The sequence below is a fragment of the Muntiacus reevesi genome, chromosome 3 (genome assembly GCF_963930625.1).
Source record: "Muntiacus reevesi chromosome 3, mMunRee1.1, whole genome shotgun sequence".
In the NCBI taxonomy this organism is placed as follows: Eukaryota; Metazoa; Chordata; class Mammalia; order Artiodactyla; family Cervidae; genus Muntiacus; species Muntiacus reevesi.
In genome coordinates, this window is record NC_089251.1 from 71733643 (window position 1) to 71758743 (window position 25101).

The following is a 25101-nucleotide window of genomic DNA, read 5'->3' on the forward strand; positions in this document are numbered from 1 at the left end:
AAATGTGTTGAATGCCACTGTTTACCCTTCTCCATGCTGGACATTTGTCTTTCGTGTCTTATGTAACTCTGCTTCTCTTGACTTTGCACTCCCAACTGCTCATGCACGTTGCTTCTACTCAACTAAACTGCAGATGCTTCGAAGACAGGGGCACTGCTTTTTAATGTCTTACATGCTTTACCCTCATATAGAGAATACCCTAAAAATGTGCTTTTCCTATGAGTCACTGCTTGGGACTCTGGTTTATCTGTGGAAGATGAATTTTCATGTTGACTTATATTTTGCCTTCTCAGAACTAAGTACCGTACAGTGTGGAGGAAGGGGGTAGTATTCAGGCTTTTCATTTTGCTGTGCCAAAATTATCTACTCTATTTGAAATTAAAACAATAACAACAGAATCTTCTAAAGTGGAAACAGTTCTTTGAGTCACTGGAGGTATGGTCTATCTGACTTCTGTCATCTTTTTGAGGCCCCATGAATGATAGGTTCACATCCCAGGTCAATTTCTCTCACTGGCTGTGCAGCACGGGGGAAATTACTTAACTTCTGTATGCCTCATTCTCATATTCTGTATAGGGATCAAGGATGGTACTTACCTCATAGGGTTGTGAGGATTCAACAATTTAATGAATGCAAAGCACAGAAAAATTGCTTGGCACAAAATAAGTACATGGTAAACAACAGCTGCCAACAAACATCAGTTGCCAACAAAGGTCTGTCTAGTCAAAGCTATGGTCTTTCCAATAGTCATGTATGGATGTGACAGCTGGACTATAAAGAAAGCTGAATGCTGAAGAATTGATGCTTTTGAACTGTGGTGTTGGAGAAGAATCTTGCGAGTCACTTGGACAGCAAGGAGATCCAACCAGTCCATCCTAAAGGAAATCAGTCCTGAATATTCATTGGAAGGACAGATGTTGAAGCTGAAACTTCAATACTTTGACCACCTGATGCACAGAACTGACTCATTGGAAAAGACCCTGATGCTGGGAAAGATTGAAGGTGGGAGGAGACGGGGACGACAGAGAATGAGATGGTTGGATGGCATCACTGACTCAATGGACATTAGTCTGAGTAAATTCTGGTGTAAAAACTGGTGATGGACAGGGGGGTTGGGTGTGCTACAGTCCGTGGGGCTGCAAAGAGTTGGACACAACTGAGCAACTGAACTGAACTGAAACATCAGTTAGTATATCTGTGATTTTTAGTTCCTTTCTTCATCTGCTGAGGAAAGCAAGGAAAATATTCCAATATGTAGATTATTACTTAACATTTTAAATTAAGACAAAGTGAAAAATGAACACAAGTTTGTTGTTGATATATTTTAAAGTGAGGGAGCTGAAATCAGATGTCTGAATTAGATCGAGTCACTGAGGGTGCCTTTATTTCTGTCTCATTTGGGGATATACTTAGCACGTCTTTAGCAAAGATGTACCTTGCCCAGGGAGATGGAAGCAGGTAGGACATGTGGAGAAAGGAAGGTACCTACCAGTTACCACCTGTGGAGGGGAGAGCCCCCTGTTGGTCACCCTGACAACATGGCCCACTCTGTACTGACCCTCTCTCAAAGGGATCAGCATCCTTTTCAGATTATAACTTCAGTGATGCAGACATCCTTGCTGGGGTACCCACATGCTGTGCCTAATCTCCTTTGTTGGACAACAGACCAGATAGAGGATCTCACTGTAGGTGAGCCTCAGAATGATGTTTGGGATAATGTCATAGCCTGACTCAAGAATTTAAATGATCTATAGGTGGGGTTAAGAGAAGTGTTCCTAGGACACTTGATCGTACTATTTTTTCCAGCCAATGGTTGGCTAGCCCTGTATCTCCCAGCTGCAGAAGAGTCCAGTCCTAAATACCACAAAGAGATGGCAGCCTTTACATTGATATTTGAACTTTACCCCACAAGGAAAATTGTGCTTTCACACATACCATCTTATTTAATGTCTTTGACATCCCTGTGTGGTATCAATTATTCCCATTTTGCAGATAAAGAATTTGAAACTCAGAGAGACTCTAACTTGCCCACAGTTATACAGCTAGTAAGAAACAGAGTCAGAATTTGACCTCAGGTTTCTAATGCAAAGTCACCAGACCTGATCTCATGGGAATTCTAAATGAGGACAGGAGTATATACTTAGAGAGATGTATGACATTTTCTGCTTCCCTAGTGTCTCAGATGGTAAAGAATCTGCCTGCACTGCAGGAGACCCGGGTTTGATCCTTGGGTTGGGAAGCCCCTCTGGAGAAGAGAATGGCTACCTAGTCCAGTATTCTTTCCTAGAGAATTCCATGGACAGAGGAGCCTGGCAGGCTACAGTTCATTGGGTTGTAAACAGTCAGACATGACTGAATGACTAACACTTTCATTTTTATGACATTTTCTCAGATGCATTTTCACGGGAATTTTCACCTGAACATTCTGTATTTACTTAAGTCATATGGCACATTTCTAGAAGAATTAAGGAAATAGACAAGACATAAAGTAGAAATATATACCTGTGTGTGTATATATAATATATAATCATATATATAATACATATATAATTATATACCATATATAATTATACATTATATATCAAAGTATATTATTTTAATATCTGTAGATATATTCAAATGCAACATACCAAAAATCCATTTTCTCTTTTCTAGGAACTGAGATATAGCCCACCAAATAAAGATAACACCCAGCTATCTAAGGCAGGCCTAGAATACTAGACTCCTTGAGTTAAAGATGATTGATAAAAACCAGGACCCAATTTATTCACTGCTAGAGCCCCATCATGGACCTAGTACCTGAAATACAAAAGCTGCTTGATCAAAATTTGTTGAACATTCGTTGAATCAGTTCTCCACTCTTCTAAAGATTCACTCCTAGGCTCTGGGACAGCAGATGCTTTCTTCCTGTGCTAATACACATTCTGATTTGCAAATACTCCGTTTCCTGCAGGTTTTCAAGAACACAGCTTTATTGTGCAAGACCAAACAGAGAAAATCTTTTATAATCTTTCAAAGATAATTCGTCATTCAGCAAACACTTAGCTGGAAGCAGAAATACTAAGATGAAAGGCAATGTCACCATCCTCCAAGAGTTCTTTGTCTGGTGAAGGAGACAAAACATAATGCAAACTCAGTGCAGTCTCTGAGGGCTATGACAGTGCATGTGAGGGGTCCCACAGGGGGACTCAGAGAAGAGAAACAGTCAACATTTGAGGTTATTAAAGACAAATGAAAGAAATTTGACTCAGTGTGTATTAAAAGTATTTTAATGTAATTGAGTGTCCAGTTATGGAGAGGTAGGTTGGATTTATTAAAGGAAAACACTCTATGGAAGGTCAGGGGAAGAAGGAAAAGACAGGGGAAACCTAAGTTCAGACCATCTCCTATATCAAAAAGAAAGCGAAGACAATGAGTGTTTGATTTCTTATTACATCCTGTTCTCCAATTCATAGATGTTCTTTAAATTTCTTCAGTTTTTCCCTATCCTGCAAACCTATAGCAAATTTTTGCCTAGTGAAACCAGCATTTGGAAAAGGAGTGTCGGGTGAAATGGTGGACAAATGAATATCACTCCAAGATTAAAATTTTATGCTAGATCTAGCTGAATGCTACACGCTTATTCACTCCTTAAGTCCATCCTACTGATAACCCACCCCAATACGTGTACTTTAATGAATACTAACCCTTTCATTGGCCAGAAGAATGCAAATCTGGAGAATCTAATTCTCACTCTGAAACTCCAGAGAGAATGTCCTGCACCTCATTCAAGTGCACCTCCCCTTCCTTCAAAGAAACATAGAATTCTGTGCACAGAAGAGACCTAACATTCGATCAAATGCTTTAAGAACTCCTAGAGTTACACCAGCCATCTCTCCTGTTTTCACCTCTGTGGGTGTTTTGTCAATTCAATGACCTCACCTGTGAGCCAGAGAGGAACTGGGAAACACCATGATGCCTAGGGGCATCCAGATGCTATTAGCACAGCAGATCAAATCCGTGCATGTGTCCCTTCCACGCTATGTATTAATTGTAGAAAAATTCCTGGGACAAAAATCTAGCTCACAGACAAGCTAGGCTTGATTGTTACATACCATATGTTGGCTACAGAAGAGGGGTGAAAGACTACAGAAGACAAACTTCATCTCCTTCACAGTTTTGCAGATACTGTTTCTGAACCTAAGGACTACTTTTCCTCCATCTACACATTCTCCCACTAAACATTTATTGAGTATTTATCACGCTTCAACTTAGCACTTGGTGCTGGAAATACAAAGATAAATGGATAAAGCATCATCTAGGAACTCAAAGTCAGGTTGGGGATTTAGGCAATGACCACCCCTCCATCACCAAGAAAATAGCAATAACAAAACAAAGAGCAAATGCTTTAACTGAGAAAGAATTCTTGTGACAACCTAGAGGACAGAAAAACTTCAATAAGAGAGTAAGGGAGGGGTTTCCAGAAGATAAAGGATTTTTAAAATCAAGAACTTCACTCCTCCGCTATCATGCTTTTCATATCCACCGCTGTGTACGCTGGGGAGAAAGGCCTGGTAGCAGGTTACTACCATTCTTCAGAAGAACCTTGCAATCCAAGTGTGGTCTCAAGATAAGCAACATCCCCATTACCTGAGGTATTAGAAAGGCAGAACCTCGGACCCTCTCAAGATTTTCCCATAGAGAATCTGCATTTTAACAAGATCCCCAGGTGATTCCTATGTGACTCATGAGAAACCCTGCCTGAGAAGATGAGAAGAGTCTCAACTCTGGAAACAAGCTTTCCACAGAATCAGGACCCCTCACCCAAGGACAGCATTCAGCCTACATTGGATAGTTCCCCAATTTTTCATCATTTGTCATTCTAGAAATTAAAACTGGGAAGTATTCTGTTAGTCTACTTTTTAAAAAGTAATACATTTCTACATATTAATATAAATAACAGGTGTTATGCAAAATAATATTATTCAAAAAATGTTAGAGGGATGCGTACCAGTTCTTTTTTTTTATATGTTTTCAAAACATTTCAGCATCTTGCTTAAAAGAAGAGAGATGAACTCTCACATCATCTTCTGCATCCACACATCAATGAGCCACAGATTCTACTGTATGATCATAGACTGGGAGTGGAAAAAATTATATTTTAGTGTGACTATGAAAACAGTTTTGACCACAGAGACCACCAGACCACACTCTGAGAACCACTGATCTATCACATCCCTCTTTATGAAAAATTTAAGGAAGCATTATCATTCCCCAAATTATACCAATTGCAGTAATTTGTCACAATTGCAAAGAAAAACTGAATCTTTTGAGATAGAGAATAGTTTCCTAATTGTGCCAGTTCTTCAGATGTAAAGATTCCACACCCTCCCTTCCAAGACCAGTTGGGTGATCCTCACAGTTGTGTATTATCCTAGCCAAGCCAGGTCACCTCTGTTGACCTTCCTAGAGATGGTATTGGCTGTACTAACTCTAATTTACACTAATTTACACAAAAGTACACTGAAAGGGGACTTCCCTGGTGGTCCAGTGGTTAAGAATCCACCTTCCATTGCAGCGGGCATAGGTTTGATCCCTGGTTGGGGATTAAAATCCCGTATGTCACAGGACAACTAAACCGCATGTGCTTCTACAGATTCTGCCTGCCATAACTAAGACTCATCACAGCCAAATAATTTTTTTAAGTACACTGAAAAAGAAGAGAAGCTATGCATAGGGGGAAAAAAAACCCACTTTGTCAATTATCAGTACTAATCACAGATCAAATATCAAAGACCAAACCAGTCAATCCTAAAGGAAATCAACCTTGGATATTCATCGGAAGGACTGATGCTGAAGCTGAAGCTCCAATACTTTGGCCACCTGGTGAAAAGAGCTGACTCATTGAAAAAGACCCTAATACAGGGCAAGATTGAAGGCAGAAGGAAGGAGAAGAAAATGACAGAGGATGAGATAGTTGGATCGCATCACTAACTCAATGGACATGGGTTTGAGCAAACTCCAGGGAATAGTGAAGGAGAGGGAAGCCTGGTGTGCTGCAGTCCATGGGGTTGCAAAGAGTTCAACATGACTGAGCAACTGAACAACAATAAAATATAAGATGTTTTTACATATTTTCCACAATATCCCTTACTACACGTTGAACATTTGAAATGTTGAGCTTTTGAATAAACTTTCTTATGAAAAATCAAAGCTAATTATTCAATAGTACCTCTTATATTTTACTCCCACTTCCAGGTTCTATCTCCAGGTTTCTCTTACTACTTTTTTGTCTCCTTTTTATTTCCTTTTGTGCTCCAAGAACTTTATTTCTCCAATTTGTTGTCCTAGCAAAACAAGGAAACTTGGCCCTTGCTCCTGAAGCAAACCCTCTGTAAGATGGAAAGCACAGGTCTAACGGGGAACTTAACATCCTCTAGACCAGTAGTTTTCAATCCTTCATGCACATTAGAATCGCCATTGTTGGGAGAATTAAAGAACAAGGGGAAAAAATTAATGCCAGAGTCTCACCCCAGACTAAATAAATCCAACTCTCAGATATGAACCCAGGCTTTGGAATTTTTTTTAAAGTCCACCAGAAGATTCTAGTGTGCAGTCACAGTTGAGAAACTCTGATTCTTTGACCTAGTTCAGCTATTCACTTCATAGATTTCAGTGAAGGGTTGGGGAGCTGCAGGAGAGACCGTCAGGAGGGGAAAGGACCTTATCTATAATCTCCAGGACTGCACGAGGATTTGACAGAACTTTCAGAACCACCTTCAGACCAGACAACATTTTTCCAACAGCTCTCTTAATTCAGAGTTCTCAAGACAAACGGAATAGAATTTACTCTCCTTCCTCTGAATAAAAAGTATTGCTATACAACTGTATTAAGGTGTGTTTCATATACACTAAAATACGTGCATTCACTTTATACCTAAAGTTCAACAAGTTAGATAAACTCATGTTACCACTTCCCCAATCTTGAAAGAGAACATTTCCATCATCCCAGAAAGTACCTGCTGCCTCTCCCGTTAGCAAACTCCATCCCAGGCCCCAAGTGACAGTTACTCTGATTTTTATCACTGTAGATTAGTTTTTCTTCTTCTAGACCCTCATATAAATAGAATCGGACCATATGTATCCTTTCCTGTCTGCATTCTTTCACTCAGAGTAATTTTTTTTAAAGATTCAACTATGTTGGAACAGCAGTTTGTTCCACTTTATGGATAAGTAACATCTCATTGTATGAATATGTTACAGTTTATCCATTGGGTTGTGCCCAGTTTGGGACTATTATAAATTAAGCTGCTATGAGTATCTGAGCACAAGTCTTTGGGAGGGTATAAATTTTTCTTTCCCTTGAGTAAATATATAGGAGTGGAAATATTAGACCCAACATGGCTTGGGAGGCAAGGCATATAGAAGAAAGTGTTCCAGCCCTGCAGTCAGCCAGAGCTGTTCTGCATATAGATAGGGCTGTTTATTAACATGGAGATTAAAATACCAACTTCACAGGCATGCTAAAGGGATTGAGGAGAATGCATGTACAGGGCTGGTAAATAGTAGATACCTAGTCAATGGTAACAGAAATAACTAGAGGCAGAACTGGTTTGAACTGGAGCAAGAACCCTCAATTTCCCAGTAAGGTATTTTTTCACTACTATATGCTGCCCACCTCCCTCCAGCCCTCCTCCAGCCAAAGGCTCTCTCCACCACCATCCAAGCCTAACACCCTCTCCTGTCTCTGAAGCTGAAGCCATAAAACATGAACTACCTTTTGAAATAATTAATTTAGAAGTGTTTCTTGGCTTATTTGTTTTAATAATTTTTAGTTCTCTTTGGCAAAAAAAATCCACATAAGAGAATGTGGATAGGATGAATTAAGTACATGAATTCAGGAAAGGAGAAAAGTCTATCTTCTCGGCAGCATTAGGCTGAGGTACTACAAGGTGATGGTATGTGAACCTGGCAATACAATAGCTTTTGGATGATACAGGCTCATTTGCATTTAAACCCTCTCTGTCATCTAGTGCTTCCCTCCAGCCCTATTTTCTACCTGTGCAGCTCATTCACTTGACTCCTTAAAGTCTTCAAAAAATGTCTCCTTTTTTGAAGTCTCCCACTCTTTTCCTATGGGTGTCCCTCATAGCTCAGCTGGTAAATAATCTGCCTAGCATGCAGGAGACCGCAGTTCAAGTCCTGGGTCGGGAAGATTCGCTGGAGAAGGGACAGGCTACCCACTCCAGTATTCTTGGGCTTCCCTGGTGGCTCAGCTGGTAAAGAATCTACCTGCAATGTGGGAGACCTGGGCTGGATCCTTGGGTTGGGAAGATCCCTGAAGAAGGGAATGGCTACCCACTCCAGTATTCTGGCCTGGAGAATTCCATGGACTGTATACTGCATGGGGTTGCAAAGAGTCTGACACAAGTGAGCAACTTTCAATTCACTCACTCTTTTCCTACTCCTCTCATTCCTATACCACCCAGCACTCTTCCCAGTGGAAGGACAGAGAAGCAAAGAAACACCCAATGGCCAGCGCATCCTCTTAAAACATGCATGCACACACCACCCTTATTTACATTCAACTGTAAAAAGTATGAAGGCAGTTAAATTTACCAAATGAATCATGAAGGAAGCTACAATAGTATTAGATGTGCCCTTCTCTCACAAACATAAGAGAAGACTCTACACATAGATATCACCAGATGGTCAACACTGAAGTTAGGTTGATTACATTCTTTGCAGCCAAAGATGGAGAAGCTCTATACAGTCAGCAAAGACAAGACCAGGAACTGACTGAGACTCAGATCATGAACTCCTTATTGCCAAATTCAGACTTAAACTGAAGTAACTAAGGAAAACCACTAAACCATTCAGGTATGACCTAAATCAAATCCCTTACAATTACACAGTGGAAGTGACAAATAGATTCAAGGGATTAGATCTGATAGACAGAGTGCCTGAAGAATTATGGATGGAGGTTCATGACATTGTACAGAAGGCAGAGATCAAGACCAGTCCCAAGAAAAAGAAATGCAAAAGGGCAAAATGGTTGTCTGAGGAGGCTTTACAAATAGCTATGAAAAGAAGAGATGCTAAAGGCAAAGGAGAAAAGGAAAGATATACCCATTTGAATGCAGAGTTCCAAAGAATAGCAAGGAGAGATAAGTAAGCCTTCTTCAGTGATTGATGCAAAGAAATAGAGGAAAACAATAGAATGGGAAAGACTAGAGATCTCTTCAAGAAAATTAGAGATACCAAGGGAATATTTCATGCAAAGATGGGCACAATAAAGGACAGAAATGGACCTAGCAGAAGCAGAAGATATAAGAAGAGGTGGCAAGAATATACAGAAGAACTATACAAAAAAGATCTTCATGCCCCAGATAACCACGATGGTGTGATCATCTAGATCATCATGGTGTGACCTAGAGTCAGACATTCTAGAATGTGAACTCAAGTGGGCCTTAGGAAGCATCCTATGAACAAAGCTAGTGGAGGTAATGGAATTCCAATTGAGCTATTTCAAATCCTAAAAGATGATGCTGTGAAAGTGCTACACTCAATATGCTGCAAATTTGGGAAACTCAGCAGTGGCCTCAGGACTGGGAAAGGTCAGTTTTCATTCCAACCCCAAAGAAAGGCATTGCCAAAAAATGTTCAAACTACCTCACAATTGCACTCATCTCACACGCTGGTAAAGTAGTGCTCAAAATTCTCCAAACCAACCTTCAACAGTATGTGAACCATGAACTTCCAGATGTTCAAGCTGGATTTAGAAAAGGCAGGGGAACCAGAGCTTAAATTGCCAACATCTGTTGGGTCATCAAAAAAGCAAGAGAATACCAGAAAAACATCTACTGCTTTATTGATTACACCAAAACCTTTGACTGTGTAGATCACAACAAACTCTGGAAAATTCTTCAAGAAATAGGAATACCAGACCACCTGACCTGCCTCCTGAGAAATCTGTATGTAGATCAAGAAATAACAGTTAGAACTGGACATGGAACAACAGACTGGTTCCAAATAGAGTACATCAAGGCTGCATATTATCATCTTGCTTATGTAACTTATATGCAGAGTACATGATGTGAAATGCCAGGTGGATGAAGCACAAGCTGGAATCAAGATTGCTGGGAGAAATATGAATAACTTCAGATATGCAGATTACACCACTCTTATGGCAGAAAGTGAAGAAGACTACAGAGCCTCATGATGAAAGTGAAAGAGGAGAATGGAAAAGCTGGATTAAAATTCAGCATTCAAAAAATGAAGATCATGGCATCAATCCCATCACTTCATGGCAAATAGATGGAAACAGTTACAGACTATATTTTCTTGGGTTCCAAAATCACTGCAGACAGTGACTGCAGCCATGAAATTAAAAGACTCTTGCTCCTTGGAAGAAAAGCTGTGACCAACCTAGACAGCATATTAAAAAACAGAGACATTACTTTGCCAACAAAGGTCCATCTACTCAAAGCTATGGTCTTTCCAGTAGTCATGTATGGATGTGAGAATTGAACTGTAAAGAAAGCTGAGCATTGAAGGATTAATGCTTTTTAACTGTGGTGTTGAAGAAAACTTTTGAGAGTCCCTTGGACTGCAAGGAGACCAAACCATTCTATCCTAAAGGAAATCAGTGTTGAATGTTCATTGGAAGGACTGATGCTGAGGCTGAAACTCCATTACTTTGGCCTCCTGATGCAAAGAACTGATTTCTTGGAAAAGACCTTAATGCTGGGAAAGATTGAAGACAGGAGGAGAAGGGGACAACAGAGGATGAGATGGTTGGATGGCACCACCAACTCAATGAACATGAGTTTGAGCAAGTTCTGGGAGCTGGTGATGGACAGGGAAGTCTGGCATGCTGCAGTCCATGGGGTCGCAAACAATTGGACACGACTGAGTCACTGAACTCAACTTCTCTCACAAAATGTCTCCTTGCTAATGGGGGAGTGAGAGAAAGGATCCTGCCACCATTGAACTGACGGCTCCCCACCACCCCCTGCTCCCCTTCCACATTGCCAGCCCCTGTGCTCACAGTCACACTTCCCCTCCCCCGACAGGCCTTTTCCCTGTCCTGCCCTCCAGGCCTTTCCCTTGATCAAGAGCATTTCTAGAGAATCTCAGCAAAATCCCAGGCCAGCAGACAGCGCCTCGCCTGAGCCAATTTGAATGCACACCGCCTATGAGATTTTCTGAAGCTCTCTCAGCTGCCACATTAAAACTGCATGAGAGTCTTCCTCAGGAGGCCTAATAATAGCATGTTTCATCTTTGAGCCACTTTACAAACATTAACTGATTAAGTCGCCCTTCTTGCCCTTTTCTCCTCATAAGCTCTGGGCTTCTGCAGAGCGGACTTCATCCTCCACTCCCTTCCAAGTACTCCAGGAGCAAATGGTTGGGACCTGAAGGATCTTTCCTGGGTATTTTGGGCCAAGACAACAGTAATGTCAAAGGTCTTGCAGTAACAATCTCCACTTGGGTAACAGCATGGATGTGTATCTAAAAGAGACTGACTTGAGGTTCTCATCTTCCAAAGCAGCATAGCAGAGAGAACTTGCTTCCATGATCTAGGGTGTGGTCACCAAACTATCACCCATGAAACCAAACCCAACTTGCCATCTGTTTTATGGATAAAGTTTTACTGGAACACAGGCATGCTCATTCACTTACATGATATCTATGCCTATTTTTATGCAACAATATCAACTGAATATCTGCAACAGAGACCAAATGATCCATAAAGCCAAAAAGTAAAAATTTTACTACATGGTCCTCTAGAAGAAGTTTGCTGGTCCTGGTCTATTTAGAGTTTGTTTTCACCCTGTATACTCCTTAATACTTTTAATGAATTCTTTTTCCCTCTCTACGCCTCTGTGGCTATACCTATAGACTGAATAATCTCTGACCAGAGTCACTGCCTTGGGTTCATTTTCTCATTGTTCTGTAAGTATCAGCATCTCATGTTAGCTTTGCCCCATCATTACAGCTGAGGCTTCTTTGCGAGCCAGAGTTCTGTGTGTCTCATGAATCACTGTAGGCACACAGCTCTAGGCTGAGTCCTAAATCCATTCTAGACTGTAGCTGAACTGACTTGAATTATATTTCTTTCTTTGCAGAGAGATCTCACAGAACGATGTCTTGGAAGTGATAGAGGCAAAGGTGTTCTCCAACCTGCCCAAACTACATGAAATGTAAGCAGGACTCTGTGGGGTTTTGCTCATGGCTGCTTCTGGCAGTAGCCTTAAAGTTCGCTTATGTTCCTGGGAGGCCCTGGCTCTGCTCTGTCCTCAGACTCCTAGAATTTTCTTTGAGGCTCTCAGAGTCAGTCCAGCAGGTGCTGCCACGTGTCTCTGCCTGGTGACTCAGGTACCAGTCCAGAGCTTAATCTTATTCTGCTTCTTCCTTCTCAGCAATTTTTGCATAGTAAACTCAAGAACCTAGCTCTGTGACTGCAAGTATTAATACTTCTAGCTCATCCTCTCATTCAAATTTGTTCCACAGTCAAAGCCCAAAACAAATTCCTCAGATGTAGTTGAAGATGGGCAGTCTTAGTTTGACTGCTAGCCTATGCCACCTACTCACCATAGAACCTTGGTCAAGATGAAAAATCATGCTAAGACTTAGCTTTCTTTCTGTAAAGTGGGAATAATAAAATTGCATGCCTCATAGATCACTGTAATGAATAAAGAAGATGATAAATGTTATGTATATCTAACACGTAAACTGGCATACAGTAAGTTATCATAACAATCCTTGGTTTCTTTACTACTCCAACCAAATATACTTTCTCTTATTGACATTCTAGTTTTATATACACGCCAATACTCACACAGATACACCTCTGTTGCATACCAGTCCAAAGTTACTATAAATTATCAAAGCCAGATGAGACTTTGGAGACTGGTCCAAATTTTTTCAAAGTGTATTCTGTGTGTCATTAAACAGAAAATTATTACGTTTTACAAAAAAGGAAAAAGATTCTATGGTCAAATAAGATTAAGTTAGATAGACTCACTCACTATAGGGAAACTCAGAGTCTGTAATATGCAAATATACACTTAGAATATGCAAGAAGGATATTGTATTAAAGAGTTTCTCAACGAGTGTCATTGGAAAGGTTCCTCTGTGAAGCACTGATGAATATCTTACAAAATTCTCAGAGAACACAGTTAGGAAAGCCACTGAACCACTTTCCTAATTTTACAGATGAGGAATGAAAGAGAGAGAGAAGTTGTGAAGTTTGTCTAGTCACCCAGCCAAATCCACAGCAGGATAAGGACTTGAACATAACGTGACTCTTTTGTATCTTTTTAAAAACTTCTTAGCATTTGCCAAGCATATACACATATATACACATATGCATAATTCATATATGCATACATACATATATATGAATTTGTTTAGGAATGACAGTCTGTCCATTATGACAGACTCTGCCCTCCCTTTCCCTTACTATCTCCCACTCTCATTCTTCTTCGCTGTCACTGAGCCTCTGCAACTTATGCCTTCCCTCTGTCTCTGCTTGGCCTCTCCTTAGCCTAAGTGGGAAAAGAAATCTGACCAGGGTCTCAGAACCCACAGAGAGTATCAGAGAAGTGAACTGAAGGGCAGTCAGCCCTCTGTGCAAGGTCAAGTAGATGTCCCTCTGTGCAGCTCAGTGGGCAGCGGAGCTAATGGGATGGCTCTTTCATCTCTCCCCCACATGGAGAGGGGCTCACCGCCAAGTAACACTGCCTGTATTTAAAATGATTAATTACCTGGTACCTGGATCTGGATAGCTACAGGTTACTGCAACATTAAAGCTAATGAAACAGGGAGGAAGTAATTAACACAGAGCATCTCTGCAAATATACATTGATCCAGCCAGATGAGGAAAGGGCAGCCTCTCTCTGTTGGAATCCAAATGTGAACATGCCCACCTCCAGCCTATTGATCAGGACGTGGCGCAGGTCAGCCCAGGGCAGAAGCCATCACTTCCCATGAGCTGTGAGAGAGCAGCCTCCACTGCAGCCTGAGGGACTCGCGGGCGCCTTGCCAGCTGCTGTCTGCAGGGACCGCACCGTGAAAGCCAGAGATGTTCACTGCTTGTCCCCAATCTTCGTTTTCCTTTGACCTTTCACTTTACTTTTCTCCAATCTCCTTTGACTCTTTGCCCTCTTTGTTGCTGTCCATCCCCTTCTCTCTCGTCTCCCAAACAGAAAAAAAAACACAACTCATTTCCCACATTAGTCTCATCCCTACCCTCCTCAGACCCTGGGAGATCCTTACTGGTTAAACACTCAACTGAGTTTAGGGTGAAATGACTCACCCAGACATGCTTTGATTATCTCTGATGAATAGATTCCAGGAAGACTTCAGTGATGAGAGCTATATAGGACAGGGTTAATATTTTGTTTGCACAGTTTAGCATAGTAAAAGACACCACATGCATGCTCAATATTTGTGGAAATGATGGATGGACAAAGAGATGGATAGATGGGTGAAGAACTTATTAACATACTCTTTGCATAATATGAAAAATACCATAAGCATTCCTTACCATTAAGGTCATGTGCATGTTTTTTTCTCTTTCACAGTAGAATTGAAAAGGCCAACAACCTGCTATACATCGACCCTGATGCCTTCCAGAACCTTCCCAACCTCCGATATCTGTAAGAACTTCTGTATTCTGGTGCCCTTTCTATTATCAAATCGTGTACTTGTATTTTAGCAAAATATCCGTTTGCAACTCCGGGGAGCAACTGCTTGTAATCAAAGATGTGGGGCAATAGAGGAAGTGAGGAGACACTTGCTGGTGGGTTTTAGTTTAGCTTAATGAGTAAATTCCACTGACATAATTGCATTTGGTTTTCATTTACAAAAGCAGACATCATAAGGAATGCCATTTGCATTAATGGGACTGTCATACAGACCTCTTGCAGAACTCAGTCATAATTTAGTGTTAATGAGATACAGCCAAAATTTCTGCTAGCATTTAGCTTGTGACCTTGACCTCAAAGGCATCGTCTCTCCTGTTCTGCGTGTAAGCATTTTTTCCTTTGATAGATTACAATGTTTTATATTAAAGTTTTGGTTAATAATAGACATGGTATTTTTATCAGCAGAGAGATTCTTGGCGTTTGAGCTCCATCCCTTGGGCCTGACTCTATCTGCAAAAACATTGCTTCTTCCACTCAGCTTTCAAATTAGCTAAGGGCTTGACAGAACCCTGAGTGCTACAATGGGATCCCGCAAAATAACAGATAAGAACTTGTCCTATAGAGTCACACTTTTCAGAACCATTTATTAACTACTGATCACAGGCATGAATATAACTTCTCAAAGCTTGTTTCCTTGGAAATGATGGATGTGCATCTCTTATCTATTAATTTAATAAGAATGCATACCCACTTACCTCCAAAAGACAGTTTTTAAGCAAAAATGATGTATCATTTCTTACCTGTCTGTGAGCTGATCAGTGAAATCCATTGGCCAAGCTGTACTCTGTTGGCCTGACCTCAACTCAGCTCACTTGTGTATCTGAAGGTAGCTGGCAAGTGAAGTGGGTGCTGGCTGCCCTGGATGGTCTCGGTTTGGTATGACAGCTCTCCACCAAGTGGTGTTCATGTCTAGCCAACTCACAGAGGCTTGTTCTAACAGCAGACCTGGGGTTCCAAAAGAAAGAGTAAGCCTGTGAGCCTCTTGAGACTTAAACCCTGAATTTACACACCATTTCTTCTGTTGCGTTTTATCATTCTTGGGACCAACCCAGATTTAAGAGGTGGAGAAACAGAATCCACTGATTGATGGGAAAAACTGCAAAATCACCAAGACAGGGTGTGGTGATACAGGGAAGGATAAAGACGGAAACCCACTCCAGTATTCTTTCCTGGAGAATTTCACGGACAGAGGAGTCTGGCATACTACAGGCAAGCCAAGAGTCAGACACGACTGAGCGACTAATACTTAACACTTGGAATCAATTCAAAGCACCTAAAATGTTTTGCACAGTGCCTGTGACATAATAAATGTTCAATAAACATTATACTAGTAATGTAAATCACATAAATACTAGTGATATTTTGATTCTGTCCCTAACTGTTGATCTATGAGAACTGGAGTTAGCAATTAATATAATAAGGAACTCTAGGCCATTGTGGCTTAGCTCTCTGATGGAGACTGATGGAGGGAATAAAAGGTTTAACAGAACAAAATCCATGTGACCTGGGACCTTGGCTCTCTGATAGGAGCCCCAGAAAAGATCTGAGAAAGAAACAAAGTCTCCACTCCTGAGTCATGTCAGAGGCAGGACCAGCTTCACTGGCATTCTCATGGGTCCATGCTCAAAAGGGTCCCACACTCAGAGGGCCTCATTCCAGGTTTAATGCTCTGCTGTCACCATCTTGAAATGCTTTAACAGTTTTGAACAGAGAACAATACACCTCACAAATTATGTATTCAGTCATGCTGAGAGGTCAGGGCTACGATCAACTCAGGAGTCCTGGCTCTTTAAATGGGCTTTGTTATATTTGCAGAATATAACACAGGTTAGGTACAGCACAGTGGAGGACATCCGAGGTAACAGAAAAGGCATAGGCCTTAGGATAAGAAAAAATGTAGAGCCTCATCCTGACTCCACCATTCACTCTTGGACCAATAACTAGACCTCTGAGATGGGCAAAGCTTATAGGACTTTCAAGTGAGGTTCACATGTGAAAATATACTGTAAACTACAAAATCATTAATCAATGTACTAAGTATTTGTAGGATGGTTATTTCTGGCCAACCAGTCAGAGTCTACAAATCTACGCTCAAAAAAAGTCCAGTAAGGGTTTCATAGAGAGTTATGGTGGCTACTAAGACCTTCAGCTTTCACTCAGGGTGTTTAGCATGAATTTAACAATAAAGAAGTTTGGGACATGCCTTTACATTTAATGGAGCAGTATAGAAAAGAAAAAAAAAAAACTATACATGACATCAGAAGGACTGGATTCCAGATGGGATGCTGTATTTATTAACTAGATAAACTTTACCTCCTCTAAACTTCAGTTTCTTTATAAGTTGGGTGGTTATAAAAACTAAATGAGATTATGCCTATAAAAACATTTTACAAATTGTTTTTAGCATATAAATCATAGATAACTATATAAATATAAAATTATTAGGGCCTATTACCCAGGTGGTTTCGTTCATTCCTTCTTTTTTTCTCTCCCTCCCAATTACTATCCCTCCCTTTCTCCTCTCTCCTTCCTCTTAGAAAAAGTCTGAGTGGAATAGGGGTGGCCACAGAGCCTTCAATATAGCAGAACAAAAGAGACCTGGGACATGCAGAGGGACACCCCTGTTCACAGACTGTCACACACGGCTCATGAGAAGCACCCTGCAGAGGAGCGACTCAGGAAGAAACAACCCTCTCACACACACATTCCACGGTCCATGGTGATAATAGCAGGTCTGCGAATGGGGAACTGGGAAAATCCAAGGGATGGGGAGTCACCGCAAAGTTAAGAAAGAGCTCCAGCGTTTAACATTAGCCTGTACTTTGCAGCCAGCGCCATTCATTATTAGCAAGGACCTTCAGCCCTGTCTCTAGGGACCAAGGGCAAGGGGGGAATTAGGAGTGTGTGTGTGCGGAAGGCATGGCCCTAGACTGAAGGGGGGACTCTGGAAGAACAGAGAGGACGAAGTTCTGACTTTGACTCTGGAAGAAGCTGAAACCTCTGCCGTGTGTCATTAAGTCCAGACACCTCTGTATCGTTTTCTCACTTGGAGGTGTTAAGTAATCCTCAGTCTTACTTAACTACCCTGTTAAGTCCAGACAAAACCGGAGGTGACCAATTCCAGCCACATCTGTCCTGAGAGGGGGTTATCATTCTCAGAGTATCTGAAACATGCTTTCTAACTGCAAAAAGAAAAGAACTTGTAATTAGTTAAAAGGAATTGTGTCACTGTCAAATGATCCTCCTGGATGGCTCTGAAAAGCACATATACTCACATAATTCCACAGGGTATAACGTTCTTTCACAACCAGCCATGCTGATCCCCATCAGGAAGCTGGAAGGCACAGCTGTCCCTCCCAAGCCTTTGGACTTACTGCCCAGGGCAGACTCTTCCCAGCTGCACACTGCTCCTGGGTTGCAGCCCAAGGTGACCCTGAGAACTAAGGCAGCTCTGCACTCCAAAAACACTACTGGCAAAGCATCATTCAGGATTTTCAGACCATGGTCCTTTGAAATATTTTTCAAATTGCTGAGAGGAATCACCCAAATTTAGAGGTGGTCCTCTAACCTAAAAGATTATGTCATGGAAACAAAACCCAGTGAAGCTTCCCTCTTCCCCCACACTTATTTGTGTCTGGGCAGTGGTCATGAACAGCTTTGCAATCCAGCAGCCAAGTAGGGGTGGGTGGTAATGATTTCAGGTATTTTGGGGAATGATGAACTACTTGCTTCAAGGCAAAGAAGAAACATAAAATGGATGAAGGAATCCAGAGAGGACCAGTAGAATGGAATAGTTTTTTATTTCCTTAAGCCAGGATAAATGTGTATCAACACCGCCAGTAAAGCAGGAAACTACAAAGAGTAGGGGTGAGTCGTCATTTGACTTAAGAACACTAAATGCTGCATACACACACTTAGAAATGTTGCTCTGAAATTCTCAAACTTGATTCCACTTTATACTGATCATTTGATGGCACAGAATTCAAAACAACTAGAAATCAGCCTTCTTCATTACTCCCTTCATACTTCACTAAGCCTGAAATGGTTAGGGGAAGAAAAAAATTCATAAATAAACAAATGTACTTTGTCTAGAAGAGTATATATCAAAGGATTCATCCGGGTGGGTTTTTTCAAGTCAATATTGTATTTACGAGCAATATTTCTTTCTTTACTGCTCTGCCTTCCTGGAGCTGACCTTTTGTGTATGAAAGATTATCTATTGATCTGTAAATAAGGTTTACACAATATTCTCTTGCCTTTGCATCCTGTCAGCATAATTCTCAGGCAGCTGGATGTTGTTCTTTGCTACTCAGTAAACCATAATTTCACCTTAACAAACCCTTTACACAGCTGGGTGGGCCTCCACCCCCAACTGACAGCCATCTTCCTTTCACATGGGGACCTGTTAGAGCTTCTTAGGAGGCTGTTAACGGCAGCTATGTCATCTGCTTCCTGCAGCCAAAGATGATTCCAGCAGAGTCTTCACTGCAACTCACCTTAGCAATTCCAGATGTTTCTTCCCCACCCCTCCCCTAAGTCTCTCTCCCTCTTTTCTGCTCTCCTCTCTTTAATTTGTTCTGGTAAGAGTGGTGAAAGTAGCTTCTTGGACTATAAAAGTTAAGCCATTTGCTGGGCATGGCAACAGAGACCAGGGGTCCAAGCGTGGCAGAGAGTAATGAGGAAGCAGAGACTCCAGGGCCCCCTGGCTGGGCTCAGACCTCGGCTCCTACCCTTCTTAGTTGTATGGCCTTGGGGAATCAGCTTAACAACTCTAGGTTCGTTTTCCTTTCTGTAAATGAGGGATAACGTTGCCTGCCTCCTTGCATTGTATTGAATGAAGTACTGAAAGAATGACTGACATTTAGAAAATTCTCAATATGTTGTTCAGTTGCTCAGTTGTGTCTGACCCCCATGGAGTGCAGCACGCCAGGCTTCCCTGTCCTTCAGTATCTCCTGGAGTTTGCTCGAACTCATGTCCACTGAGATGAAGCTATCCAACCATCTTATCCTCTGTTGCCCCTTCTCCTCCTGCCCTCAGTCTTTCCTAGCATCAGGGTCTTTTCCAAAGAGCTGGCTCTTAACATCAGGTGGCCAAAGTATTGGAGCTTCAGCTTCAGCATCATTCCTTCCAATGAATATTCAGGGTTGATTTCCCTTAGGGTTGACTGGTTTGATCTCCTGGCTGTCCAAGGGACTCTCAAGAGTCTTCTCCAGCACCGCAGTTGGAAAGCATCAATTCCTGGGTGCTCAGTCTTCTCAGCAAACAGTAGCAATTCTTATTAAATTCCTGACCCTGTCATTGACTAGCTAAGGGAGTCTGTGTAAGGGACTCCACCTCTATGTACCTCAGTTCTCTCTTCTCCTTTAAAAAAAAAATACCTATCTCTGAGACTCTTGCAAGGATTAATTTGATGATGATGATGATGATGTGTTGCTGGTGGATATATTGCTTTTCTCTTTCAATATTTATATGGTTTGGAAGGCCTCTTTAACTGCTTCTTATAGACAGAATCCACTGACCAGCATTCAAACTTGAAAATACATTATTGTGTTTCTCAAAGGAAAAAGGCATCCTTCTCACCAAACTGCTGACAAATCCAGAAAGTCCCCTCTGAACAAGCAAAATTAAATAATCCTGCATAATCTTAACCCCTTCTTTGTTCATTTCCAACACCATGTATGTATGTGTGTGTGCACATGCATGCACATGCATACTCAGTAATGTCTGACTCTTTGTGACCCCATGGGCTGTAGCCCTCCAGACTCCCCTGTTCGTGGAATTTTTGGCCCACAATACCATGCCATCCCCAACCACCAACTGCTTGGATAATGTTTCCTATTTTTATGTTGATTTATAATTTAGCTCTTTTTATCATACTTCATTGCATTTGAAGCTGACAACAATCCAAGGAGGGCAGTACAAATACAAGCATTTGACAGAATTCAGCTGGCCTTGCCTGTACTCCCTGGGTACAGAGCTCTTCTGACAGGAATGTGCACTGTCCCTGTGGGCTGGGCTATTCTGATAATTTTTATGTTCAGCAATGTTTGGTTCTCTGTGGTGGTAGGAAGAGAGCATACCAGGGTTAATTTTTCAAAGTTCCTGCACAATGGAAAGAATCAGGGCCTTCCCATTTCTCCTCCAACATTTCGAATGTGAATTAGCCAGTCAGTGAGAACTCATTCATTCAGTCAACCATTCAACAATCATTTATTGAGGCCATACTATATACTAGGCTTTGTTGTGGCTACTTCTTGGGCATACAAAAGATGACAATACAGATGATGCCTCTGCCCTTATGGAGCTTATATTCTAATTGAAGAGACAACGTTGGATAATGTCAAGTGGTAATAGTGATGTGAACAAAAATAAAGCAGAGAAAGTAGAGTTATGGTTTAGAAAGGGTGGTCTAGAAAGGAGAAAGAGGGTGACCTTGTGAGAGATCCAGGTGACATCAAAGGACAGCTCTCAACACAAAGGGCTCAGCCTTTGGGGAAGAAAAGACTATTTATCATCCATTAAACCCTGAAAATAACACATCTGCCAAGCTGTGTGGCACTGGCCATAGATAAGAGGACTGATTCAATTAAAGGAAAGCTTTTGGGAAGTAGGCAGAATTTAGCTGCAACTTGGAGAATGAATAAAATTTAGAAAGACAAAAAAGAAGGAATTTTCTGTGAAAGAAAGAGAGGATCAAACCCATAGAACAAAAAAGCATCATGGAGTAGGGAGAGGATGGGGAGATACTGAATCTCAACTAAAAAGAAGGCATATGCTAAGGAGTTTGACTATATAAAGATGGACTGGCTCTGGAAGATTGGAAAACTAAATTAAGGCAAGGAACTTAAGCTTCAACACAGTAGTAGAAGGATAAGTTACAAGACAATCTTACCAACAAGGACCAACTGTATAACACAGGGAACTATACGCAACATTTTGTAATTATCTATACATTAGGAAAAGAATCTGAAAAAGAATATGTATGTGTGTGTGTGTGTATATATGTACATCTGAGTCACTTTGCTGTATACACCTGAAGCTAACATAACATAATAAATCAACTACAATTTTTTAAAGAAGAACTTCTTCAGTAGAAAAACAGGATGACAATGATTTGGACTGTAGCTTGACGGGGAGCAGGGTACAGATTATATACTCAAGGGAGAACTGCTAAGGGCCAGTTGCCATAATCCAGGGGTACAGTAATAATGGCCCCTGGAGGAATAGAAAGGCTTGGTTCAATGGGGGACAGGGGACACATTTCTAAAACAGAACCACCACCATTTTATTTCCCTCCAGGTCAGACAAGGACCCAAGTGACTAATGATTTTTGCCCACTCACTTCTAGTAACCCCCAAAGCCTCCCTTCCCTGAGTGACCCCCATACAGAATCACCCTGCAGTCAGCACCCCTCAAGAATCCAGCTAGGCCAAAATTCATCTTAAGTGGTAGCTGTGATTATTGGGAAGAAATTAGCCATCTCCCCAGCTGTCAGTGTCATAAGTCTCTAAGGATGTTGTCATGACTACAGGGATATTTGGGCACAATGGAAATTATACAGTTGCTTCTTTTATCAGTAATCTGTCTAGCAGAGCCACCTTTGCCTGATATTGTCAACTTCAGGGAAAGATAGCAAGATTTTCCTTGTGGACCACTGAGGTTCAAGATGAGATTTCAGCCTGGGCAAATCAGCCCCAGGAGAGCAAGAACCTCCTCTCGTCTCAGGGCATGATTGTAATGATGGTGATGTTTTCATGCTGCTCACCTCTCCTCTTCCTTCCTCTGACCTGCTCAGTAATTTCTCCTGCAAGAAGTCCAGGCCTTCTCCATCAAGACAATTATGGCATCTATCAACTCACATCAGTATGTTCAGATCTTAATATTATTCTTTTCAAAGGAAGTGGCATATTTTTTAAAAAGGAGCCTGGAAAAGACAATGTGAAACCCAAGAATCAATCATGATAGATTCCTGGCCAGGGGGGCTTCTGAGAGGGAAATTCCAACAGGATCTACTTAAATAGTACATAACTAACCTTCTATTCCATCCACTTGCAGAGTCTCTGGATTACATTTTTACAGGATATACTTTCTTATGAGGTAGGTATATCCTCACCTCATTAATTTTGAAATAAGATCTGTCTCTGTCATCATCAGAAATCAGTTGTGAAGACAAGTCCAGAGGGGTTTCGGAGAGAAACAAGTCCCAGATGAGCTGTGTGAAGTCAACCCTGACCCCTTTCCTCATTGAGAGTATTACCTCTACTTCCCCCTACTCCCACAGTGATGGACAGATCTTTTCAAGTTTCAGTTTCCTCATCTGCAAAATGTAAATAATAAAATATGCTTCAAGAATATGAAAGCATATGAAAGAGGGAAATGGGTTTTATGTCCTCCAAGACCTCTTCCTTCCAAATGCAGGGTGCCTAACTGTGACTTCAAGACTCTGGGGATCCCAGCATCACTACCTGTCCTGAGTTCAGCACATTCAGATCGACACAAAGGGTCCTGTATGGAAGGAGAAAACCCCTCTACAAGACAGGAAAATCCAGCCTCCTGCAGACCACTCTTGTTTCCCAGGTCAGGCTCCTCTTCCCCAGGATTCAAAGAGACCCTCTAAATGCTAAGATCCTTCAGATGCATCAAAAACTTAAACCAGTTGTAAATTAGCCTTAAGTACAGCAGAAACTCAGCTTCTTAAGCTAAAGGAGAATCGCAGAATGAGCTCTGTCACTTCCGCCCCTCACAAATGAGCACAGCCGGCCTCAGAGGAGCCTGAGAGGCACTGGATGTGGGGTCAGGCTTAAGAGGCAAACAGCACCCAGTAGCCACTGGAGCTGGCCTGGGCGGAGGGCTGGCCCCAGGCACAGACAGACAGAGGGATAGCTTAGCCAGTGAGAATCTGAATGGCATCAAGTGAAGCCCCACTTCTATGGAAAATAAACCACTGCCTCTTCTTCCACCATTGCAGCCTCAATGTTGGGAGGTTTAAAGGCTATTTTGGTCCTTCCAGACCCTTGTAGATTTACAGTTATCCCCAGGAGAAGCCACATGTTAAGGTGTTAGAGCTAGCACAAGAACTGTCTGCTAACTTCTCTGCAGAGATGAGGCAGTCCCAGGGAAGCAGAGATGGGTCAGAGGAGGCTGGGCTCTACAGTGGACAATGGGGGACAGGCAGGATAATGAAAGAGGGAGGGCGTCATGCAGTCTTCTCTGGTGACCTGATTCCGTGCTGCTCCAGGATGGGGACTAGCTTGTCTTCATGGCTGAAACCCAGTGAAGGGCACCAAAACCAAGGGGCTCAGCTACTTATTTTCTCCTTTTAGAGAATCCTGGCTGTGATCCAGTTCTCACACACCTGTAACCAACTCACTCTGTAACGCTTATTGAGGGACCCATTTGTCCTTGCTGCCCTCATTCATCTCACCCTCTTCGGCTTTCACAACGTGTGCTCTTAGGTTGGGAGCTAAGAACACAGGCCTGATGGCTCTGCTGCTCCCAAACCCTTGGCTTGTCCATCTGGGAAGATGTTGTCTTCCTGTGGGCATGGCTATAGGAGAAATGCAATCCCAGGGGCACCTCAGCCAGCCAGATCAGCTGGTTCAAGACCAGGGAGCAATACGTTGCAGGAGAGGTCATCACCTGATTCAGTCAAGCTCTAATTCAGAACGACCGTGTGCAGCTCATCTCCACAGAGGGCAGCGTCCACACACAGTAGGTCCTTAATGAAAATGTGGGCCTGAGTTTGAATCTGTCTGGGTAGTAGAAGAGAAGCAACTGCTGTTTTTAGAGAACTATCTTGGGGCCTTACGGAGTGTGAACACTCCATAAGTGTGTGACAGATGCTTTAAGAAAGAATATTTTCATCTTCAGCAGACATTACAAAAGTGTTCTGCTGCAGTTTAATCACCAGCTCACCCACAGCAAACACCCTGCAAATAATGTCTAGTTCAACAGGCAGTGAGCTCCTCCTCCACCAGTTTGGTACTCAAAGATAGAAGTGCTGAGAAGAGGGAGCAGGGTATTTGGGAGATGTGCCAGGGAAGAAATTAGGCGGCCACCCTCACAAAGCTCACCCACTATGCTCTCTCTGGTCAAGGAGCCAACCAGACACAGATTCACTCAGCAATAAACAAAGAAAAATCCCTTCTCTTCACAGGAGAGCCACACGCCCAGTCTTCAACCATGGTCCTATTTGTGTAAGCAAGTAACAAGACCTTTCAGGGCCTCATGTAAAACAGAGAGGAAAAGGACAGCCTATATCCTTCAAAAGGCTGTAAGGAGGGAAAGGAAGGGGGAAGATGAGTCAGGGTGCAGAGCTGCCTTGAAAGTCTGAAAGAGCAAACGAATGCAACCACTGCTAACTGGGCAGAACACTGCTGGCAGGCACGGGGTGGGACACAGGGATCA

The 25101-nt window shown here is 42.0% G+C and overlaps 1 protein-coding gene across 2 annotated transcripts in view; it reads left to right on the top strand.

Annotated features, from left to right (window-relative positions):
- The window catches only part of FSHR (follicle stimulating hormone receptor), a 184046-nt gene that overhangs the window by 102171 nt on the left and 56774 nt on the right, over positions 1 to 25101 (top strand). For both annotated transcript variants that reach the window (XM_065927365.1, XM_065927366.1), the window contains exons 3-4: positions 12111 to 12185; positions 14571 to 14645. In XM_065927365.1, the coding sequence (XP_065783437.1) occupies positions 12111 to 12185; positions 14571 to 14645 (150 nt within the window). The remainder of the gene's footprint in view (positions 1 to 12110; positions 12186 to 14570; positions 14646 to 25101) is intronic.